Source organism: Mustela erminea, chromosome 17, assembly GCF_009829155.1.
Source record: "Mustela erminea isolate mMusErm1 chromosome 17, mMusErm1.Pri, whole genome shotgun sequence".
Taxonomy (NCBI): Eukaryota; Metazoa; Chordata; class Mammalia; order Carnivora; family Mustelidae; genus Mustela; species Mustela erminea.
In genome coordinates, this window is record NC_045630.1 from 11,286,473 (window position 1) to 11,311,752 (window position 25,280).

General features: G+C 43.2%; 1 protein-coding gene across 2 annotated transcripts in view; it reads left to right on the forward strand.

Annotated features, from left to right (window-relative positions):
• CNST (consortin, connexin sorting protein) overlaps positions 1-25,280 on the forward strand; it is a 113,737-nt gene that overhangs the window by 58,499 nt on the left and 29,958 nt on the right. For both annotated transcript variants that reach the window (XM_032317524.1, XM_032317526.1), the window contains exons 3-6: positions 13,695-13,900; positions 22,380-22,410; positions 24,273-24,359; positions 24,819-24,933. In XM_032317524.1, coding sequence (XP_032173415.1) covers positions 13,695-13,900; positions 22,380-22,410; positions 24,273-24,359; positions 24,819-24,933 — 439 coding nt within the window. The remainder of the gene's footprint in view (positions 1-13,694; positions 13,901-22,379; positions 22,411-24,272; positions 24,360-24,818; positions 24,934-25,280) is intronic.

Consider the following 25,280-nt stretch of genomic DNA (forward strand, 5'->3'; position numbering starts at 1 on the left):
TATGTGTGCTAATTGTGTCTTGGATATGAATTGAACACAGCCTGGAGCAAATTCTAGAAAGTGGTGGAACTTGAGGGAACAGCTGTGATAGGAAGGGTGCAACTTATGTGCTCATGGCATCACCTGCTTTTACAAGAGTCAGTGGACTGGAGATTGGCCTTTCACAGCCCTTGGGAGCACCCTGGGCATGAGTCTGTTACAGTCCACTTGAGTTCCCTGAAATGCTTCTTCAGATCCATTGTGTATTTGTAAAAATCTAAATATTGAGGGGTGCTTGGGTGGCTCAGTTGTTAGGTGTCTGCCTTTGACTCAGGTCATGACCCCAGGACCCTGGGATCATGCCCCCCATCGGACTCCCTGCTCAAAGGGAAGCCTGCTTCTCCCTCTCCCACTCCCCCTGCTTGTATGCCCTTGCTGTCTGTGTCAGATAAATAAATAAAATCTTTTTAAAAATCTAAATATTGAGTTCAGGATACTCAGACAGTTTGTATCCTAAGTAACTGAGCCTGTTCTATGAAAGGAGAGAAGAAATCCTGGTCTTTGCTCAAGGCTCAAGGCTGTCTGGCTGGAGGCTACAGCGCGGGAATCTGGAGTTGGGCTTGTTGATCTAGACCTCAGAAGGGCTCATTAAAATTTCTGATGACTAATTAGTGCTCTGCTTCCTTACGAGCTCAGTGAGGCACACAAGCTGTAAAAGGAGCTGCTCCTTCCACTCAGCAGGCGCGTCCTTCGTGGCATCTCCCAGAGAGGGAAGTAGGAGTGTTCTTTGAAGGTTACGTGGTGCTGGCCTTTGGAGTCTGCGATGGCACATGGCCACTGAAGCCTGGAGAACGGTGACTTAGCAAATGCAAGGAGTGCGCCTTCAGCCTTGGTTGAGTTCCGCCCCTCCCAGCACTCCCGAAACATGAAGTGATTTGTAAGACGCTGCCTAAAATCAAGTCCCGCGGTCCCATCCCTGCATCGACGCTGTAGTCACCTGCCAGCCAGTCAGCCAGTCAGAGACCAGCGCTGCCACTTTCCAGGCCCTGGGTGACTGTCGTGTGTAACTGGATGTCATCCTTAGCCACGCATTGATGAGGAGTCGGGTCACGTCCCTTAGGTGGCCGGGGCAGCTTGATGGCGGCCCCAGCTCCCAACTGCAGCCCTGCGAGGCTCCCTGTGAGGGCAGAGGAATGTGCCGGGCGGGGCGGTGGTAATTGTGCCGGCATTACATAAGGTGTCCCTTTGACCGCAGGTCAGGTCGCCAGGAAGTTGGCTCATTTTCAGATTTATCTCACTCAAAACACTAGGGCCTAGCTTGAGGAAAAAGAAGGAATACCTCTCTTTTACCACTTAAATGTGCTTAGCCAGTGATTAGAGATATTTAAATATGAGCGCTAGAGGCTCGTGGATGGCTCAATGGGTTAAAGCCTCTGCCTTCGCCTCAGGTCATGATCCCAGGGTCCTGGGATCGAGCCCTGCATCGGGCTCTATGCTCAGCAGGGAGCCTGCTTCCCCCTCTCTCTGCCTGCCTCTCTGCCTACTTGTGATCTCTCTCTCTCTCTCTCCCTCTGTCAAATAAATGAATAAAATCTAATAAATAAATAAATTTGAGCGCGCTCCTCTCCACGTTTCCGGCTCTCACCAGAATCTTGCAGCGAGGAAATGTGGGAGGAGAAAAGAGTGAAGCACAGAGAGTCTGCCATCGGAGCTACATAAGCCATTATCAAAGATGATTTCTTTTTTAAAGACTGATTGATTGATAGATTGATTTTAGAGAGACAGTGTGTATGAGCTGTGGGGAGGGGCAGAAGGAGAGGGAGAGAAGCAGACTCTGGGCTGAGTGGGGAACCTGACCTGGGGGCTCGATCTCATGACCCTGAGAGCATCACCAGAGCTGAAACCAAGAGTCCCTCGGTCAACCGACTGAGCCACCCAGGCGCCCCCTAAAAATTACTTCTGAGCCATCTTCCAAAATTATGGCCAAGGTGTGGATCAGCCTAAACAACAAGTGGTTTGAGGAATTCAGTTATGTAATGGCTCCAAGAATCATAACATAATCATAAATGAAGGCTTTTTTTCCTTTTTATTATTTTAACATTGCAGTAAAACACGTATAACATAAATTTGCAATTTTAAGTATACAGTTCAGGGCCATTAATTACATTCATAATGTTGTGTAACCATCACCACTGTTTCCAAAATCCACTCCAAGCGGAGACTGTAAGCATTCAGGAATGTCCCTGCGTCTTTCCTCCCCCCAGCCCCTGGTAAGCTCAGTTCTGCTTTCTGTCTGTATGAATTTCCCTGTTGTAGATCATTCATCTCAGTAGAGTCATATACTCATTTGCTTTTTTGTGACTGGCTTCTTTCACTTAGCATGATATTTTCAAGCTCACCCATGTTGCGGCATGTATGTACCATGTTTTGTATATCTGTTCGTCTATGATGAATATCCCTTCAACTTCTGGCTGATGGGAATGAGGCTGCCAGGCACCTGGGTGACTCCGTCAGTGGAGTGTCCGACTCTTGATTTCAGCTCAGGTCATGATCTTGCCCTGCACTCAGCAAGGAGTCTGCTTGTCCCTCTCCCTCTGTTTTCCCACCCCCCACTTGTTCCCTCACTCTAGCTCTAAAACAAATAAATAAATAATCTTTTTAGAAATGTGAATAGGGGCGCCTGGGTGGCTCAGTGAGTGAAGCCTCTGCCTTCGGCTCAGGTCATGATCTAGCGTCCTCGGATCGAGTCCCGCATCGGTCTCTCTGCTCAGCAAGGAGTCTGCTTTCCTCTCTCTCTCTCTGCCTGCCTCTCTGCCTGCTTGTGATCTCTGTCTGTCAAATAAATAAATAAAATCTTTAAAAAATAAAAAATAAAAATGTGAACAATGCTGCTGTGAACATTGGCATACGTATATCTGTTTGATATATGGCATACATATATCTGTGCCTGTATACCTAGAAATATGCCTATTTTAGGTATATATGTAGAAATGGAACTGCTGGATCATATGGTAATTCACATTTAATGTTCTGAGGAATTGCCAAACCGTCCCCCATAGCTGCACCATTGTACATTCCTATCAGGGATGCACGGTGGCGCTGGGGTGGGGGTGCGGGTCCAGCTTCTCCACATCATCGCTTACTGTCCATTTGTCTAATGATTGCCATTGTCCCGTGTCCATCTCAGCCTATTGATAGTGACGCCGTGGGCTAGAAATGCCAGGGGCCACTTACCTGAGCCTGTATTACTTGAGGCAACCCCCATAGACATTTCCCTGACCAGAGCCAAAGTTGTGGCTGGACTGGCCCTTGGGGTTCTTATTATGATTACAAGACACATCTCAGTAACAACCATAAGTAAACTTGGAAAAACAAGGTTTATAATTTACAAGTTCTAGAGGGTACGTTGCATGCCCAAGGCCACACAGCAAGATCACCTGTAAGAAAAAGAAGAGAGCAGACTGGGGTTCTGTCTTTATCGGGTCAGGGGTGGAGCGTCTCGGACTTTGTGGGTGAATTTAAAACAGAAAAGCAGAAAATAAAGCACAGAAAGGGAGAAGGGGTTGGTCAAATGGTGAATTATCTAGGTCAGCCAGGGCTTTTTATGAAAAGGGGAACTACATGGGGGGGGGGGTGGCCTGGTCCTTCCTCTGGTTGTGTCACTGGTAGCATATTTATCCCAGACCAGCACTTACATTATAGTCAAAAAACAAATGGTCAGGCTTACACTATAGCCATAATTATGGGTATAAACTGGTATCTCATTGTGCATCTCATTGTGCATTTCCCTAATGGCTGGTGACGTTCAGCATCTTTCATGTGCTTATTGGCCATTTTCATATCTTCTTTAGTGATATGTCAGTTCAGGTCCTTTGCTCATTTTTGAGTTGGGTGCTATGTTTCATTATTGTTCAGTTATAGGAGTTCTTTATGTATTCTAGATATTAATCCCTTATCAGATTTATGATTAGAAGATATTTTCTTCTAATTCTGTGGATTGTCTTTTCACTTACATCATAGTATCCTATGATGCAGAATATTTTTAATTTAGATAAAGTCCAACTTAACTAGTTTTTTTCTTTTATTTACTGTGTTTTTCATGCTGTTTCAAGAAATCATTGGCAAATCCAATGTGAATAAGATAACTCCCCATTGTTTTAAGAGTTTTATAGTTTTAACTCTTTGATCCATTTTTTTTTTTTTTTGAGAGAGAGAGAGCACACAAGTGTGAGTGGGGAGAAGGGCACAAGGAGAGAGAATTTTTTTTTTTAATGGCATTTGGAATTCTTTTTTTTTTTTTTTTTAAAGATTTTATTTATTTACTTGAGAGAGAGACAGTGAGAGAGAGCATTAACGAGGAGAAGGTCAGAGAGAGAAGCAGACTCCCCATGGAGCTGGGAGCCTGATGCGGGACTCGATCCCAGGACTCCAGGATCATGACCTGAGCCGAAGGCAGTCGTCACCAACTGAGCCACCCAGGCGTCCCAAGGAGAGAGAATATTAAATAGGCTCCATGATTAGTGTGGAGCCAGTGGATGTAAGGCTCAATCTCACAACCCTGAGATCATGACCTGAGCCAAAATCAAGTTGGTTCCTTAATCAACTGAGCCACTCAGGCAACCCTGTCTTTGATCCATTTTGAGTTCCTTTTTGTACATGGTATATATAAGGTAAGGGTCAACTTCATTCTGTTACATGAAGATATCCAGTTACCCCAACACTGTTGAAAACAATGTCCAGGGATGCCTCGGTCAGTTAAGTGTCTGCCTTCAGCTCAGGTCATGATCCCAAAGTACTGGGATCGGGTCCTGCATGGGGCTTCTTGCTCAGTGGGGAGCCTGCTTCTCCCTCTGCCTTGCTCCTCTTGCTTATGGTCTCTCTGACAAATAAATAAAATATATGTTTTAAAGATTTTATTTATTTATTTGACAGAGAGAGATCACAAGTAGGCAGTGAGGCAGAGAGCGAGGGGGAAGCATGATCCCTGCTGAGCAGAGAGCCCGATGTAGGGCTCAGTCCCAGGACCCTGAGATCATGACCTGAGCCGAAGGCAGAGGCTTAACCCACTGAGCCACCCAGGTGCCCAACATATAAAATATTTTTAAAAAATAAAAGAACTGTTCTTTTCACCTTGAATGGCCATAGCGTCCTGGTCAAAAATGAATTAACTGTGGATATGAGTGTTTATTCTTGGGTTTTCAATTCTGTACCATTGGTCTCTGTGTAATAGGTCTGTTCTTATGCCAGTACCACAACGTGTTTTTATTGTAACTTTAAAGTAGGTTTTGAAATCTGGAAGTATGAGTCCTTGAATTTTGTTCTTTTTCAAAATGGTTTTGGCTATTCTGGGTCCCTTGAAATTTCATATGAATTTTAGGATTGGGTTCTTCTATTTTAGCAGAAAACACTATTGGGATTTTGATTGGGATTGCACTGAATCTGCAGATTGTTTGGGTGGAATTGTTATCTTAACAACATTAAGTCTTAAAATCCATGAACAGGGAATGTCTTTCCATTATTTTTATCTTCTTTAATTTCTTTCAGTATTGTTTTGTATTTCTCAGTATACGAGTCTCACTTCCCCATGGCTAAATTTATTCCTAGGTATTTTATTCTTCTTGATGCTATTGCAAATGGAATTATTTTCTTAATTTCTTCTTCCAGTTGTTCATTGCTGGTGTATAAAAATACAACTAATTTTGGGACGCCTGGGTGGCTCAGTTGGTTAAGCAGCTGCCTTCGGCTCAGGTCATGATCCCAGCATCCTGGGATTGAGTCCCACATCGGGCTCCTTGCTCTGCAGGGAGCCTGCTTCTTCCTCTGGCTCTGCCTGCCATTCTGTCTGCCTGTGCTCATGCTCTCTCTCTCTGAAAAATAAATAAATAAAATCTTAAAAAAAAATACAACTAATTTTTGCATATTGGTTTTTTATGCTGCAACTTTGTTGAATTGATTTATTAGATCTAAATTTTTTTTATCTGCAGATTTTTTAGGGTTTTCTAGATGTGAGACCTTGTCATTTGCAGAGATAGTTTTACTTCTTCCTTTACACCTTGGATGCCTTTTATTCCTTTTTGTTCCTCAATTACTTTGGTAAAAACTTACACTATTACATTGAATGGACGTTGCAAAGGTGGTCATCCATGTCTTATTCCTGATCTTAGGGGGAAAACCCCCAATCTTTCACTTGAATATGATGTTTGTTGTGGGTTTTTCCTATATAGTCTTTATTTTATTGAGGAAGCTCATCTACAATTTCTTTTTATTTTTTTCTTAAGGTGATGATGATGATGATGGTGATGGTGATGATTTTTACTCGGCAGAGACAGAGACAGTGCGAGAGGGAACACAAGCAGGGAGAATAGGAGAGGGAGAAGCAGACTCCCTGCTCAGCAGGGAGCCTGATGTGGGGCTCGATCCCAGGACCCTGGGATCATGACCCGAGCTGATGACAATTGCTTAACTGACTGAGCCACCCAGGTGCCCCTTCATCTACAATTTCTAATACCCACTTTATAATGCTGCTGTGAGAATCAAGAGTATATGGGCTTATAGTATGCTCCATGAGAGGCACTAACATTTGGTCAGCTTTTTTCCCAGAAGTGTTTGAATACCTGCTCTGCATCAGCACTGTGCTCAGGGCTGAGGTCACGGCGCTGGGTGTACGCCTGCCCCACGCGCACCTGCCTCACGTGCACCTGCTCGCTAAAAGCTGACAGCGCAGGCAGAGGGAGCAGTGTGAACAGAGCAGCTTGTTCTCTTAAAACCACACCATCCTGCATATAAGATAGTGTCCTTATACTCTGAGTTGGAGTGTGTAGAATTTAAAATGTATTAGGCCTTTAAATAACCCTTCTCCTGTCCTGAAATGTCCCCAGCTTAGCTTAGTCGTCACTGTGAACATTTTATCCTAAGCATCATCACTGCTGCGACCTTTACCTCAGCCTCCATGTCTTCTGCGTGGCATCCTGCTAATCCCCATTTTGTCCCTGAGAAGTTTTCACTCTCCTGAGTAATTACCACCTAAGGTAAGGTACCAGGTGTGAGGTCGTGCCTTTGCTGAAGCTCATCGTTTTCCATGTCACACAGATGACAGACTGACAGTAGATTAAGTAATGGAGAAGAATGTGAATGATGTCAGGGGACATTCCGAATGTTTTCAGGAAAAGGATACTGCTGAATTCTCCCACAATATGTCTCTTAACCACTACCAGAGCCAGATTCCAAGTTGAATTTTTAAAAAATCACATGTCAAAAGACAAATACCGTACGATTTCACTCATACGTGGAATTTCAGAAACAAAGCAAATGAACAAAGAGAAAAAAAGGAGCAAACAGAAAAATAGTCTCTTGGGGTGCCTGGGTGGCTTCGTCGGTAAGCATCCGCCTTTGGTTCAGGTCATAGTCCCAGGGTCCTGGGATCAAACCCTGCGTCAGGCTGCCTGCTCAGTGGGAAGCTTGCTTCTCCCTCTCCCACTCTGTTTGTGTTCCTCTCTCACGGTGTCTCTCTCCATGTCAAATAAATAAATAAATAAATCTTTAAAAAATAGACTCTTAGTTATAGAGAACAAAGTGGTACTCAGCATAGGGGAGGGTTTGAGGGGCTGGGGGGAAATAGGTGAAGGAGATTAGGAATTCACTTATCTTGATGAACACTGAGTAATGTAGTGAGTTGCTGAGTCACTATATTGTACACTTGAAATTAACATGACACTGTATGTTAATTATACTGGAATTAAAATAAATAAGTAATTGTGTGTCAAGGGGCATCAGGGTGGCTCAGTCCGTTCAGTGTCTGACTCTTGATTTCGGCTCAGGTCTTGATCTCAGGGTTGTGAGATCAAGCCCCACGCTTGGCTCTGTGCTGGGCATGGACCCTGCTTGGGATTCTCTCTTCCCCTCTCCCTCCAAACTTACCCCACTCCCACTCCCACTCTCTCTCTGAAAAAAAATAAAAGTATCAAAATGGACAGAATTCCGGTGGTATGATGCATTGAATGAAATCATTCAAGGCAATTCATTTCTGGAAGAAGGTAGTTACAAATAAATTTTTTTTAAGGTTTTATTTATTAATTTGACAGACAGAGACACAAGTAGGCAGAGAGGCAGGCAGAGAGAGGAAGGGAAGCAGGCTCCCTGCTTCGCAGAGAGCCCTATGTAGGGCTCGATCCCAGGACCCTGGGATCATGACCTGAGCTGAAGGCAGAGGCTTTAACCCACTGAGCCACCAGGCACCCCTAATTTTTAAAAAATAAAACCTGAAGGGGCGCCTGAGTGGCTCAGTGGGTTGGGCCTCTGCCTTCGGCTGAGGTCATGATCTCAGGGTCCTGAAATAGAGCACCGCATTGGGCTCTCTCTGCTCAGCAGGGAGCCTGCTTCCCATCCCCCTTCCTGCCTCTCTGCCTACTTGAGATCTCTCTCTCTCTGTCAAATAAATAAATAAAATCTTAAAAAAAAAAAAAAACCAACCTCACTATAGGCGCAAGTAAACACTGATGTTGATTAGAGCTTGGTGAAGTAGACAGGTGTTAACTTAGAGGCCTATGAATTTGTCACATCTGCATATAAATAGTATCACCAAATTGCTTAATGTGGAGTTCTAACTATAACTCATTTGACTTTCACAGATGAAAGTAAATAGAATTTTATGTTCCTGTATAGATTCATATCTGGGGGAAAAAAAGTTTCAATTAAATTAAATAAGGCTTTGTAGCAAAGATGAAATGACATGTTGTACAGTGTACAGTTTTTATTTGGCTTTCCTTCTTAACTCTAAATGTCTTTACCAGAAAATTTTTATGTATCAGAAGGAATTTTTGTACTAATTGTGATTACTAATTATTACACAAAAGAAAACTTTTATAAGTTCATGTGACATCAAAATTATTTTAAAATCCAACATGTTTACTACATTATCCCATTATCTCTGGGCCTGCAGTGTTTCTGCCAAAAAATCCACAAATACCTTTCTAGGGGGTCCCTGGTCTGTGAAGGATTTTTTTTCTTTTTGTGTCTTCGTAAAAATTACTGTTATTTTGTATTTTCTACATAGTTTATCAGTGTTATTATAGGAGCATTGGGAGCTGAAACCCCCCCGCAAGACTTTTATTTTAGTAACCTCTATGCCCAATATGGGTCTCAAACTCATGACCCCAAGATTAAGAGTTGCACACTCTTCTGACTGAGCTTAGCCAGGCACCTCTTCTTGCTGTTTTAAAAATACTGTTTCTTTGATTTTAGATAGTTTTATTAGAACGTGTCTTAGAGAAGATCTTTTTGGTTGGTACTTTTGGGGAACTTACAAGCTTCATGAACTTCGATGTCCAAATCTTTCTCCATATTTGGAGATTTCTTAGTCATTATTTCTTTAAGTTAGTTTTCTGCCCTCTTTCCCTCTCTTCTCCTTCTGGGACTCCAGTAATGAAGAGATTGTTTCTCTTCACGGTACTGCACAATTCAGGTGAGTTTTCTTCATTCTTTTTTTTTTTTTTTTTAAAGAATTCCTGTGGGTCTTTTTTGTTGTTGTTGTTGTTGTTTTTAAGGTTTTATTTATTTATTTGACAGAGAGAGATCACAAATAGGCAGAGGCAGGCAGAGAGAGATGGGGGGAAGCAGGCTTCCTGCTGAGCAGAGAGCCCAATGCAGGGCTCGATCCCAGGGCCCTGAGATCATGACCTGAGCCGAAGGCAGAGGCTTAACCCACTTAACCCAGCCACCCAGGCATCCCTCTACATTCTTTTTGATTCTTTTTTCTTTTTGCTCTTCTGACCAGATAATTTCAAATGACTTTTTTTTTTTCATTTTAATCATTCGTCAGAGAGAGAGAGTATAAGGGGGGGGGGGCGGCAGGCAGAGGGAGAAGCAGGCTCCCTACTGAGCAAGGACCCTGATGGGGGATGCCATCCTAGAACCCCTGGATCATGACCCAAGCCAAAGGCAGACACTTAACCAACTGATCCACCCAGGCCTACCTCAAATGAAGTATCCTTAAGTTCACTGATTCCGGGACGCCTGGGTGGCTCAGTTGGTTACACGGCTGCCTTCGGCTCAGGTCATGATCCCAGCGTCCTAGGATCGAGTCCCCCATCGGGCTCCTTGCTCGGCGGGGAGCCTGCTTCTCCCTCTGCCTGCCACTCTGTCTGCCTGTGCTCACTCTCCCTGACAAATAAATAAATAAAATCTTAAAAAAAAAAAAAAGTTCACTGATTCCTTCTTGAGCTTGGTTGAGTCTGCTGTTGGTGCTCTCTGTTGAATTTCTCATTTTAGAGTACTCCTATTCAGCTTTTCAACTCAATGTATTCAGTGTATTTCCGTTTGATTTTTATGATGGTTTCTATTTCTTTGTTGAAGTTTTCATTTTGTTCCTACATTATTTTCCCAATTTTGTTTATCTATCAGTGTTTTCTTATTGTTCACTAAATTTCTTTAAGAAGAGTATTCTGAATTCCTTGTCAAGTGGTTCATAGATTCTCCAGTTTTATAGGGTCTTTTATTGAGTCTTTATTAGTTTCCTCTAATGGTGTCATGTTTCTTGATTATTTGTGATCCTTGTGGACTTGTGTTAGTGTCTGCACACCTAAAGAACCAGTCTTTACAGAGTGGCTTCAACAGGGAAATACTTCACTAGTCAGCCTGTCTGGAGATTCTGGGTGGGCCCATTGGTGATGACCATGGATAGGCTTAGTGCTGGAGTCCTCAGGTAGTCAGATCTAGTGCCTGGGTCAGCAGGTGGACAGGCCTAGTGCTATGGTACACAGGGGTCAGCCTGCTGCTCGGGTCTACTGGGGTGGGCCTGCTGCTGAGTCCATGTGGGTGGGCCTTAGATCCTGGGTCCTTGGGGATGGATGAGGTACCAGGGACCACTAGGGTGGTGGGCCTGACAGCTTAGTCCATGAGAGCCAGCCTGGCTCTTATGTTGGCTGAAAGCCTATACCCATAGGACCCAGCCTAGAACCTGAGTCAGCTGGATGGTTGCTTGGGGCTGGGATGATCCTGGAGCCTGGGTCCATGGGAGCTGGTCTAGAGGCTGGGGTCATAGTGGCCAGCCTGGTTACATTTCTTAAATCACTGTGGAGACTGAATGTTTGAGATGGTCGGATTTAGGAGGAATCTGAGGTCTCATCTGGCCAATCCCTTCATTTTAAAGATGAGGAACAACAGTATAGAAAATAAAATGTGTAATCCAAGGTCACTTGGAAAAATAATGACAGAACTGCTGTCTCCTGGTCCATTCCAGTGGTTTTTTATTTATACTACTCTGTCCCAGCAAGGAATAGTATCTTAAGAGGTAAGTTTTGTAATGAAGTTGTCAATGAAGCTCATGATCTTCAGCCCCAATAAATAATCCTTTTGTGGTATGGGACGCCTGGGTGGCTCAGTTGGTTGGACGACTGCCTTCGGCTCAGGTCATGATCTTGGAGTTCCGGGATCGAGTCCTGCATCGGGCTCCCAGCTCCATGGGGAGTCTGCTTCTCCCTCTGACCTTCTCCTCACTCATGCTCTCTCTCACTGTCTCTCTCTCAAGTAAATAAATAAAAAATAAAATAAAATAAAATAATAATCCTTTTGTGGTATGAGTCCTTCAAGTTTCCCTGACCTTTTAACCCATTTGGAATGACCCATATGAGCCTAGTTCATATTTTCCGTTCCCTCCCTACACTTGGCGATTAAACTACTATATTCTTTCGGTTTATATTGGCTTTCCATTGCTCTTGGGATCTTTAGACTTGTGTATATGCTTTTCAAACTTTTGTTGGTTTTGTTCTAATATTCTTCTTTTTATTACAGTTTCTTTTGTTGGCTCCATAATTTTATGTACCAATACATTCCATGTTTATAAATTGTATGTATCCATAATATTAATTAATAAAGTAACTTGAAAATGGATCTAGCAAGAACCATGGCCATTATGGGTCTATACTGTCTAACAGATAATCACAATCCGTGTTTCCAGTTCCATTATTTGGGACCCTGTTCTGACCTCCTTTAGATAAGAAACTCATAAGGTCTGTCATTTTTCTTTATGTTTGAGAATCTTGTCCTTTGGTAATATTCTACAAGGGTTATCTTTAACTCCCCTTTGTTGAAAATGACCATTACATAATTCCTACATGTTTTCAAGGAAGAAGCATGGAGTACTATTTGATAACTATGTGGGAAGAATCCAATCAAGAGAAGTATAGAATTTGGGGAGGCTGGCTTTATCACAGTCTATATGAGATTAAATGTCTTGGACATAGTAGTGTGGCTGGGGAAAAGAGAAAGAAACAGTAATTCTCTTAGTTTCTTTGTAGTTCTCTATGGAAAGCTTCTCTTCCCATACTGGCACTACTGCCATTTCGTTAGAAAAGTAGATAGCAGAAGAATAATCCATGTTTTCAAAAATACTCTTCCTGCAAAATGGCAGGCCATCACTAAGCCCTGTATTTCCAGATCCCAAATGGTACGAAATTCATAGAAGGGAATTTTCTAAAATATAAGGAATCACCATAGGTGATTGATTTTAGAAATGCCAGCACTTGGAGTTTTCATGCTGAAGACACTGCTGGTTACAGTTACAATAACCATAGCCCATAAGTGAATCCCTGTGGATGCAGGAGTTCTGACCTAATGCAGATGAAACCTTTCAGCCATCACCGTGACATAATCCAGCATCCTGCAGGCTCTCTACAGAGTTCAGAGGACAAGTTTACCATAGGCCCCATTTCTGTTATACAGAAATGCATGGATTTTGTTAGGGTAAAACATAAATAGGCATAGATGGGAAAAAAAATCCTGTTAGAATCTGTAGTCGCTCAAGTTGCAGAATGTTTTACTAGGGAGATGAAGAGCTGACCTTTTGGGTAGAGCAGTGAATTTATTTAGAAGTCAGTAAAGGAAGAATTCCGGGTCCACTCCAGAGAGCTCGCAGGAGGCATCCTCAAACGTGGGACAGATACTGCATTACTGAGAAAGAGCCGTTCTGAGGCTGATCCCCTAAATGGATGTACGGATGCAGACAGTCTGTTTAAGGTGAATATGCAATTAGAGCAGATGCTGAGATTTCCATAAAGGGTGAAGTTCAAACATGTAGTGATTAAATTTTCAAAATTTGTTACATCACATCAGGAGCTCTAGGCCAAGCATTTATTCGTGGATTATTTATTTATTTATTTATTGACATTTATGTTTGGTAGCTTCTTATTACGAAAAAATTTTCCATGGCCATTGGCTCTGGCATCTGAATTCCTGCTGCTCTCTTGGGATCCAGAAGTAGTGCTACAGTTATCAGACCAGAGTTTAAAGAGAAGGGTTTAACTTCTTTAGCTGTTTTAGAGGATAAGTGCATTTACCTTGCTGTTTAATTGTTGTATTTTGAGCAAGCCAGGACTTTCAATTATAGCTAATCCGTTTTTTCCTCTGTTGACTCAAGTTTGTGGTCAGGTTTTAACCTGCATACTTTCCATTAGATCTGTTTTTATTAATACTCTTAATTAAAATTCTGCAAAAATGGTTCACGTGTGTGCTAACAGAAGCAGTCAGATGACGGCACAGTTTAACGAGGACAAAAATCTGTGGTTCTGAGCTTCCCCCCCATTTGATTAGCTTTATTTGCAAATTTTATGCATATTTTTATGTTTTTATGCAATTTTATGTTAGCAGACATAATTATTTTAAGGTATTCTATCAGGATGATACTTCATCCTAACGTAGGCATTTTTTTTTACTTCTTAAAGGACTTTCTTCAGGAGATGCCACAGCTTTGATGCAAGAAAATACGCTCAGCGCGTCCACACCCGCTGTGAGCGATGAAGAGTCTGCAGAAGTAAACGCTAACGATCAACGGGAGGCCCCGAAGCAAGTTCTCCAGTATCTGTTCTCACTTATCCGCGGGGAGGTTGAGCAGTTGGATTCCAGGGCACTCCCCCTCTGCCTGCACCAGGTACTCCCAACAAACCCTCTACGTCCCGCCTCCCCACAGTCCTGGGCCTGGGGTTTGGAGTCACTGGAAAGACAATTCTCTGTCATCGATTCCCTCCAACCCGTCATTGGAGAGAGAGCCCAGGATGTGATGCTGGGTCAGTGGCTGGTGGGAACTTTAGCGTATGGCTACTGGTGGCCACACATTGGCCTTCAATAATCCACTTGTAGTTCAGACAATCACTTGATTTATGTAGTGAATACGCTGTGTACAAGTTAAGAGTCAGTGTAGCAAGCGCTTAGTAAGTACCACCGAGATGCCAAAAACTCTGCTAGACACTGGGGAAACAAAGATTACGTAACAGAGCATGTGTGTAAGAGAGCCACTGCGGAACAGGAGAAACACTTGTAGAGATAAATAACGGGAGAAGTCTGTAGTAAGTGTTGACAGATATTTAAGGTTCGGCAAAAGCATAAAATGTGTGATTCGCTCTGTTCTGTGGGCATCAGAGGAATACAGGATGACTGAGCTGGTTTTGTGGGGTGTGTAGGCGCTTACGAGATGAGCGGAGTGAGCTGGAGCCGGAGGAGAGGTCAGCCCCCGCAAAGGCAAGGCTGAGATGGTGTTGGAGATTAAGATGGGGAGGAGGTGGGACTTGACATTGGATGGCAGGGGCAGCAACCATGGCCCTCCTTTTGGGACTGGGAGTTTTTAATGGTGGGAATGCCAAATCGAATGTGAATTTCAGAAAAATAACTCTGCTGATGACTGGGAGGGTAAATTAGGAGATGGGGATTCTGAACACCAGGAGGCCTTCTCGATGGTGGTGAGGCAGAGTTTTTACACAACAGCTAATTCAGAAAAACAAGATATGTATGAGCCGCATTTAATTTTTCCTTCAAAATGAAAATAATGAACTAATGGAGACACCAACCAAGCAATTTCCTTACAGTCCTGGGACCAGAATTTATTTATTCCATTCAGTGCATCTGTTTTTGGAACATTGTGGGAGAAATTTGAATATAGGCTGTATATTAAATAATATTATTGCCCTAATTCCCTGAGACTGGTAACAGAATTAGAGGTTTTATAGGACAGCGTCCTTGTTCTTGAGAGAGATGTGCCCACATATTTGGGAGTGAAGTGACATACAGTGAAGGGTATTATGATATTTTTACTTATCGTTACTTATGATACGTAAGAGAGGAAAAGACCGAGAGAGAAAGCAGATTTGGCAAAATGTCAACAATTGACAGATCTAGGTGAAAGGTAAACGGCTGATGATTTTACTCTTCTTTGGACTCTTCTATAGAATTTTGATAAAAATTTGATAAAAATTCTTTGGAGTAAAGATGGAAATAGCAGATGTAGTCAGATCTTTTCAAGGAGTGTATGTCACTGGGCTGTTGTTGTTTGAGAAAGGTAAGAGGAATGCTGTTTTCTACTGGTGTACGATCCTACAGCCAAAGCAGTTCTAGTACATCTAGGCCTGAAGATTGTTTAAATTTTTTTCAGTTTATTTATTTATTTTTCTTTTTTGTAACCTCTACCCCCCACATGGGGCTCAAACTCACAGTCTCCGGGATCAAGAGTCATGTGCTCTTCTGGTGACTCAGCCAGGCGCCCCTTATTGTCTCAAAGTAAAATTCTGCCCACCCTCCCCAGGACCCCTCCAGCCCCCCCATCCTCCCCACCCCCCAGAAACATATCAGTTTGCTGAGTCCTGTAGATCCTGCTTCTTAAATATCTCGGCCATCTGTCCTCCCCTGACAGAGGGGCTTAGAGAGCATGGTGAGGGTTTAAAAGCGGGGGTTGGGGCTCCACCACTAACAATCTAAGTGGCTTTCAATGTGTTCTGTAACGTGGAGGACCAAATGGAGTAATATGTGCGGAAGCATTTAACATAGTGCTTGGTACACAGTAAGAGCCAAATAAAGAGTAAGCATTATGATGGCACCCTTATTGTCACTAATTCAAGGACTGCAGGTGATTCTTAGGTGCACTGTAGCATCACCCCTCAACATATGTGCATGTGTCCCCAACAGCATGGATACTCCCCGACAGTGCTGGTATCAGCCCCAGGAAATGAGACGCTGGTATCAGTATTATTCCACGGACAGCCTGTAGTTCCGTCTCCCTCATGTTGTTCCACAAACATGACTAGTTCCCCCTAACCCAGGATCCCGTGAAGGAGCACACATTGCATTCGGTCATCAGGCTTCTTTAGTCTTCCGTAATCCCAAACAGTCCCTGCCTTTTCTGTTTTGTTTTGTTTTTCTTCTTTAAACTTAAGAAGAACCAAGAATTCTTAAGAAGAACCAAGAATTCTTGTGGAATGCCCTATAATTAGGATTTGTCTAGTTGTTCCTTTATGATTTGATTCAGTCTAAAACACTTTGGACAAGGATTCTGCTTTGGTAACATTCCATGCCTGATTCTCTCTTGAACCCACTCCAGTATGGCTTTTGTCCCCACATGCCATGAAAATTACATTCTGAAGATCGTAAGTCTTCATGGCCTCCATGTCACATGTTCATGCCCATTTAGTGGTCAGTGCTCAGTTTTCCTCCTGCTGGTGATGGGAGGAGCTTTGACAAGTTGAGCTTATAGTCCATTTTGAAGCACTTTTTTATTTGCCTTTGGGACCCTCCCTTCTTGGCATGCTTTATCTGCCTCCATATTTTACTAATTTTTTACAAGTTTTTTTTAAAGATTTTATTTATTTATTTGACAGAGAGAGACACAGCGAGAGAGGGAACACAAGCAGGGGGAGTGGGAGAGGGAGAAGCAGGCCCCCTGCTGAGCAGGGAGCTCCATATGGGGTTCAAACCCATGATGCTGGGACGAAGACCTGAGCCAAAGGCAGAGGCCCACCCAGGCGCCCCTAAAGTTTTGTTTTGTTTATTTAAGAGAGAGAGAGAGCACAAGCAGAAGGAGAGGGTGAAGCAGGCTCCCTGCTGAGTAGGGAGTCTGATGTGGGACTCAATCCTGGGACGCTGGGATCATGACCAGAGCTGAAGCCAGATGCTTAAGCCACTGAGCCCCTGACGTGCCCCATATATTTTACTAACCTTTACACGTCAGAGCTCTCCTGTATGCAGTTCTGAACTCTAGGCTTCAATAGCCAGCCTCCTGAGGTGTCTGAAGAGCACTTCAAACTTAAGATATCTGAAATCAAACTTTGCTTTTTCTTCCAAAAAGCTTTTTCTCTGCATCCCTAGTTTTCCCCCTTTTGTTCAACAGCAGCTCCATCCCTTTAGTTGCTGAGACCAAATGCTTTGAAGTCACCTTTTCTTTCTTTCTCCCCCCACATCCAGTGCAGTGAGTGCAGGCTGCAGCTCCGTGTGCACGGGTCCCCGGAATCTGACCCCTTCTTGCCTCTGCCCTGGTGCAGGACTCAGACCTCACCTGGATTCTTGCAGGGAACTCATCACTTTAGAAATCCCCACCCTAACTCTCCCTCTCCCCTTTGTCTTTGTCTTCTACATGGCAGTCATTTCGTGACCTAGAGAAAACCCAAGTCAGATCCTGTCAGTCCTCCACTCAGAGCCCTCTGGTGGCTTCTCTTGTTAGTCAGAATTAAAACTAAAATCCTTACAGGGCCTGTGAGACCCTGCACGATCTGGGCTGTTCCCTCCTAGACTTTAATTCCGAAATGCTCCCTCTTACTCACTGCTTCCTAGGTCCACTTCCCTCCTGGCAGTTCCTCAGATATACAAGGATGCTCCTACCCCAGGGCCTTTGCTGTCTCCTTTTACCCCTTTCTGACGAAGCCTCTAGAGGCTGCTCCAAAGCAGAGGGGTAAACCTGGGAGCAGGAGGGTGTGAGATATCAGAAATCAGGGTGCTACCCAGGAGAGGTAAAGAGAGTCTGGAGGTGCAGGAATGTTCTAAGATGACAGCTCTGTACCAAGGAGAGAGGCTCCAGTTCTGTTTGGAGGAGACCAGAGTAGTCTGGGGAGAAAGTTCTATATCATTTTCCTATTTCTGAGTATTTGCTGTTTCTGAATGTATTGAGGGAAGATAGACTCTTGGTGGCATGCTTGGAGTTGTATAGGTGGCAAGTGCATGGAAAACTGTGCCCCCCCCCCAAAAAAAAGGTGGGGGAAAAGGAAAGGAAAAAGTAACTCCAGGGAAAACAAAAAGTTTTCAGGAAAGGAAAATTAAGAGTTTACTATATGGCTTGGCTTACAGTAAGGCAAACATTAAATGTTACCTACCCATTGTTGCAGTATAACCATATGGAGTAGGGGAGTGTGGGAGGGTGTGTGTGTGCGCTGTGTGTTTGTAGAGTTGGGGCCAGGGGAGCAAAAGGCTCCGTCCTCATCTTCTAAAACCCCAAAGTCCAGAAATGGCCCAAACAGGCATAATGTTTAGGGATACACAGGTTAAAAGAGAAGGAAACCAGATCTCTCAGTGCTTGCTCCTGAAGAATGGAGAGAAAGCCAAGAGGGCGGGGCTTTGTGAACATGTATCATAGGACCGTTGGACTCCTGAAACCCCAGGCTTACACAGTTTTAATGAAAATAAGAACTGAAAGGAGATAGTGATAAGTCAAGGATAAGGTGAGAAAAACATGCTGGTTCCAGTGGTGGTGGTGGCCACAGAGAGGGATGGAGTGCAGTCCCTTTGAAGGAAGAATCCCTAGGACGTGGCGTGGTAAGAAAGGGAACAGAGAAGTCAGAGATGGCCGGGAGATCCGGGCTGGGCGAGTGGCAGTTCCATGAACAGAAATGAGGAATTGAAGAGGGAGAGTCCCTTTGGGGACAGTTGTTATTTTTGAAGTGATATTCCATCAGAGAATATGTGCTAAAGGCTGTTGGAAACATGACTGCAGTTACATCAGATATGGGCTTGTATTTTTAGCTCTTGAAACTCTTGAAGATTCCATTTAGAAATTCTTGCTCTCGGTATGAATCATCTTTCACACACTTAGTTAATACGACTGCAGGTTAGCTCTAAGTATATGACTGAAGTCATAAACTTGGAAGCTTTTCCTATAGAAGTGGGAAGAAAAACCTCAAGCATGGTACTCTGTGCTCAGTGCGTTTGTACTGGAAACTGGTGTCAGACTCAGGCAGGCAGTGGACCCCCTGGGCTCCTTGCGTGACTATGGCCAAAAATGAGACCTTCCTACTTCCCCTCTCTGGTTCCTGGTAAGTAAAGGAAACCTAGAACCAAAATAACCTGGAAACTTGAAACCTTCACACTGTTGCCCTCCCAGAGTGATCTTCAACTTACTTCTCCACATGGTCCTACTCTGAGTCTTGCCCTTGCGGTTCAGACTCAGACTCAAACCATTTTCAGCATCTGCTGCTCCATGCTGGCCCCCACGCTAGATTCGCACTCCCTCTCTCTCTCTCTCTTTTTTTTTAAAAGATTTTATTTATTTATTTATTTGACAGAGATCCCAAGTAGGCAGAGAGGCAGGCAGAGAGAGAGAGGAGGAAGCAGGCTCCCTGCTTCACAGAGAGCCCAATGCAGGGCTCGATCGCAGGACCCTGGGATCCTGACCTGAGCCGAAGGCAGAGGCTTAACCCACTGAGCCACCCAGGCAGCCCGCACACTCCCTCTCTCAATCCTGACAGCAGCCTTGTCTCTCAGAGTCCCAGGTACCACTGTCCCTATTGTACAGATAAGGAAACTGAGACTTGAGACATAAAAGGACATGTCCAAGGTCACATGGCCAGCAGTGGCAAAGCTGGGACCAGAATGCAGTCCGGTTAGTCACCTCCACACCTCCCGTTCGTTTCTGCTCTACCGGGCTTCCTCCCAGATTTAGACGTATGGGACATCAAAGAAAATCCCGTCTGCTCTTGCCCTGCTAGACTGCCCAGGGGCGCGAACTTATTTTCCCCAGCTGCCCTTTCACCTGGAAATGCCTGTTGCTTTTGAGGCCTTGGGTCTCGTGACCCTACCTTTATAGTTGCTTTTATGGTATTGGAACCATCACAGAAATCTGAAAGCTAATTGAAATGTGTATTTCTGTAGTGCGAGAAAGTCTAGTTTATAAGAGCGTGAAGCCTTTTATAAATGAGCGTGTGCCAATGGTACACGAGGGCAGAAAGGCAACAAGAATGGCTTTGAAGAGCCAGACATTTAATCTTAATGGGCAACCGGAGACTATATTCAATGTGATGTATAATAGAGAAACTCGATGCCATACCGGAGACTTTTCACTGGAAGTTGATAAATGCAAAGTTCGTGATTTCTATTAGACGTGACCCAGCGGTGTGCTGGAGCGTGCTCCTATAGCTCATGAGAACCATACTCAGTGAGGTCCTTCCTGTTGGTCGCTGGAGATTGGCTGTGGTGGAAGCCTTGACGACACAGAAACGAGTGAACACTACAGGTCAGGGCTCTCCCCAGTACTCGAGAGCCAGGCGTCAGGCGTGTGTCAGCACACTACTGGTCGTAGTACGTGGAATTCTTGTTTTGTAAGTAAAAAAGTAGTTAAATATTGACGATTTGATTCCAGTTGGTACTGTTAGATGGATGAGCTGATGAAAGACAAGCAGAATGTTGAAAATCAGTTTATCCTTTGCAAAGTCCTCAGAATAGAAAGTATGTATGGACTCAAGCTTTAGTTTATTTATTTATTTTTTTTGCTTTTTTTTTTTTTTTTTTTTTTTTAAATTTTATTTATTTATCAGAGAGAGAGAGGGGGAGAGAGCGAGCACAGGCAGACAGAATGGCAGGCAGAGGCAGAGGGAGAAGCAGGCTCCCTGCTGAGCAAGGAGCCCGACATGGGACTCGATCCCAGGACGCTGGGATCATGGCCTGAGCCGAAGGCAGCTGCTTAACCAACTGAGCCACCCAGGCGTCCCTCAAGCTTTAGTTTAAAGTTTGTTTTTTTTTTTTTAGATTTTATTTATTTATTTGACAGAGAGAGAGAGAGAGAGAGAGACCATAAGTCGGCAGAGAGGCAGGCGGGGGTGGGGTGGGGGGAGGAAGCAGGCTCCCTGCCGAGCACAGAGCCTGCCTGATGTGGGACTTGATCCCAGGACCCCAAGATCATGATGTGAGCCGAGGGCAGAGGCTTAGTCTACTGAGCCACTCAGGTGCCCCAAGCTTTAGGTTAAACTAAAACTTTGGAAAGAGGAGATTGAGTCCACTTGTATTTATTGCTTATGGAAAAATGTTGGAGTGATAATGTAAACTTTAAGCTAGGTAAATATTTTCCTTTTAAATTATGCTGTTTCCACTGTGGGATTTGGGAAAAATTATTCCTTTGTTTTAAAATTTAAATTTGGGGGTGCCTGGGTGGCTCAGTGGGTTAAGCCTCTGCCTTCGGCTCAGGTCATGATCTCGGGGTCCTGGGATCGAGCCCCGCATCGGGCTCTCTGCTCAGCAGGGACCCTGCTTCCCATCTCTCTCTCTGCCTGCCTCTCTGCCTACTTGTGATCTCTCTCTCTCTCTATCTCATAAATAAATAAAATCTTTTTAAAAAATAAATAAAATAAAATTTAAATTTGTCCCCCAGTTACTTCATCAGGGGATGCCCTCACCCCCTTCCCTCCAGCAGCCCTCAGTTTGTTTCCGATGATTTAAGAGTTTTCTATGAAAAACCTCCCTTTTTGCTAGCTTATAGGCTTGACAAGTACCATATTACTCTTCACATCAGCAGCTAGCTGGAAAACGGAGACAGAGATCTATAGATGGAGCACCTCTCTTACTAGAGACTTAGTAAGAGTGAAACTGTTTTAAAAGTGTGAATAATTTATATGAAATATTCTAAATATGACAGCAGTCTCTGTAAGTATTTCTCAGTGAAAGTTTCCAGTGAATACTTTCAGTTTTGCTGTTGTTCTATTTACAAATGCTGTATCTAAATAAAAATATAAGTGAAAGATCCCAAAATGTTCAGAATCAAACAATTTTTCAATTTAAATATGCCTTGGAATGAAGCTGGTAACTGATAAGCCTCGACTGGGGCCAGCTCCCCAATCTCTGGACTGACCCCCACCCCTCCAGTGCCCTTTACCCCGTGCAGCATGTCGTTGCTCAACTCTTAGCACTTGGCCCTGAATTTTCTGAAATATCGAAAGAGAACCAAAAGTCAGTGTCCTGTGAAGTACTTGGTGAAACGCGAATGAGTCTCATGTGACTTCACACATTTTCACTTTTTGATTTACAAGACGGAGTCACTCTTTCACCCCGTTACGCTGTTGTAAGGTCCCGTAGTATTTTCCTCATTCTCTAGAGTTTGTGCTTCTAAACTCTAATGACTTGGTGAAGTTGACTTGAATTTGAAATAGAGCAGGGAGAGAGGGGTTGTTACAAAGACCAAAGAATGTGTCCATTGGCTTTGCTTGCGATCGGTGACTTCAGAAATGTGTCCTGTGCCTCCAGTCAGATTTCTTCTCAGCTGGTGTGTGTAGTTCAGAGTTTTCTTAGTCTGATGTCAAAGACTTGGAGAATGTTGAGGTGTTGATTTGTTCTGTATTTGCCTTTTTATCCAAATGTTAATCTAACTTCCTGTCTTTGTTTGTTTTTAACAGATAGCAGAGTCCTATTTCCGGGAGGAGGACTGTATCCTTTTCTTAATTACAGGAAGACATTCATAGGACTCATGGAGAACTGCCCATTTTTTAAAAATTGAGTTTACATACAAAAACATATATATCTATCTGTTATTTTCGATGGGTGTTTCAGTGGTGCACAGAGCTTTGTGTATCCATGTATCCACCTCAGAAAGCAAGGTGTAGACAATTTCTTCCACTCCAGAAAATTCTCTAGAACCACCCAAATTTGGCCTTCCATGAAAAATCCCCAACTTTACTACGATCTAAATATTGGTGTGTTTATGAGGGGCAGAAAAAGGCACATTGCTAAAAAATATAATTTGAAAATCTGTTGGGTTTTCTTTCTTTTGAATTAAAACAGAAGCATAAGTCAAGTGATATTCGTGTGGCAGAGCCTGGGGAGCACATTACACATAGTAGATCTTGCGAGCGTCTTAGTCTAGCTTTTAGCTACAAAAGGAAGACTGAATTCTTCACTTGAACTAAACAGATCAAATGCTGTCAAGTGAGACTGCATATTAGCTTTTATACAGGAAACATTTCTTCCCTCAGTTTTCCAACTGCCCTTTGTAAAAATCACTTCTCTTCTCCAGGGATGGCCCCATATATAGACTCTCTAGAAGAATGTGCCCTCACCGTCTGTGCTTCCCCACTTGTGTGATTTCAGCTCCGTCCTCACCTGTTGACTTTGTTCTTCACCTCCAAAGAGATCGAGGGAAACGCAGTCGTTACCCCGAGCCCTGTCAGATCGACGGTGGTAACCACCTCAGATGGTGGCAGCTCGTGACGAAGTGCGTTTCCCTCAATCTTCTTCTAACCAAATAGTGAGCACAGGGTAGTGTAGTATAGACCAGCATCCACTTCCGGCCGTGGGGGCGGGGGCTTCATAGTGTGCACCCCCATGGGCCTCAGAATCAGAGCTTCTAGAGATCAGACCTAGGAATGTACATTTTTAGTAAGTTTTTCAGATCACTTTTGTGTTCAGTAAAGTTTGAGAAACTTCGGTATACTTACGTCACGGGCAGAGGAAAGTGGAATTGCCCCCACTTCTCCCCGGCCTAGTTTATGATCCCTGGCATAGTTTGAAGACTGCAGATGCGAGAGAGAGCTGAGTGTCCAAGTGATCGTGGGAAGGGCAGAAAGCTAACCCGCGTTTTCTTCTCTTCCCCTCTTTCTGGGTCAGCATTTAGAACATGGCCCAAAGGAAGGCAGACAGTTGGGCACCTGACCACGGCCTCGTATGCTGCTAACTGTGTGATACAGATGGAGAAGAAGAACCTTATAGGGAAATCTACAGAAGAGGAAACTCACATAATTACAAAAACCACTCTGGCCAGTTAATTAAATTTTTACCAAAGATCCATATAATGTTGTGCTCTGTCCTTGTTTTGGCTTGCAAACCTTTGACTTGCGAGAGAAAAGCATTCAGTGAGAAAAAATTAGAGAGTCACGGTGAGTCAAAATCAGGAGCACACGCTTGACTTGACTAGAGGGTAATGTAGTTGCTTGACAGAAAGTAAAGTAAGGAGAGGGAAAAAATGGGAAACATTTAGATTCCAGGATTCCAGGTGGATCCTGTTTGCAACTAAATTCCTCTTAATTGATTCTGCTAGAGATACACTGGCAAGTGAGCATTCCTTGAGCATTAAAACCCTCTTTTAGTTTCTGTTTGCTGGCAGAATGGAACCCGAGTAGCTATGGCATCAAAACTTACCTACTCCAAACCAAGAAACCCTAATTTAAAAATATTAAATATTTAATTTAATATTTGGTAAACTCCAAGTTTTCCAATTTCAAGAGGACATTCTTCCAATATGAGGCTAAATGTAAAGAGTCTGGATTTCTATTTTCCTCAGTTTTTCTGTTCAGATGAGAAAGCAATGAAATTCATTCAGCTTGAACGACTGTATCACGAGAAATTGCTCGCAAATCTCTCTGCCATTCAAGAAGAGTGGGGTAAGTACAGACTTACAAGGGCTGTGCACTTATCAGTAATCTAACACCTTCCTATCTAGAAATTTAACTTATTTGACCTGGTTTTGTAAGTCAGGAAAGAGATGCCTCAACAGTTAAGTTAACATTGCAAAGAAAGTAGCAATTTTACCGGGAGTCTATGTCCTTGTGAGAAAATTTCTCTCTATATTTTGCTCTTTGTATCAATGCCAAGAAAAGAACACACTTAAAACTGTTTGCATTTCTTCCAATCCCTTGGCATGCCCTACTGGCTAATTTCATCCCTGGGATAATATTTATTCGTATTGAAAAGTAATGACAGCCTTTTTTCACTGTGTTAACTTGGGCTGTATGAGAAGATAACTTTGCCGGGGGATTTTGAGTGGTGGTGCCAATTAACTACTTTTGCCCTCCTAAATATGTTTCATAATATCCAGTAATTAACAAATATTTTAAATTTAGAAACAAAATGGAAAACTGTACAACCACATACAGTTACAACTCTAAGGAATTCAGAAAAAGGATTTAATGGTGAAGATTTTGAACGACTTACTAAGTTTTGCACAACACACCAAGAGTAAGTACATCAGTATTTGTATAGAGTGAGTTGAAGTAGAGTATCGAAGAAGCACTGAATATTTGAAATTCATGGTCCATTTTTTATTTGTTAATGTTTTCAGTGGGAGATATTAAAACAGATAAAGTGATTAGTGTTTATCTGATTGGCTTTTATCATAGTGTCTGAGAACTCAGTAAAAGTTCAACTTTATGTAAGTTCAAAACACCTTCTAATCAGAAATTTTAAAATACAACTTTTAATTTTGATCTCTTTTTGGTTGCGAGATTAGGTGATTGAAATGGGGAAAAAATTGTGTATTAGAATTTTTTTTGTAGTTGTTTGCCAGTATGTATGTTGTAGCCAAA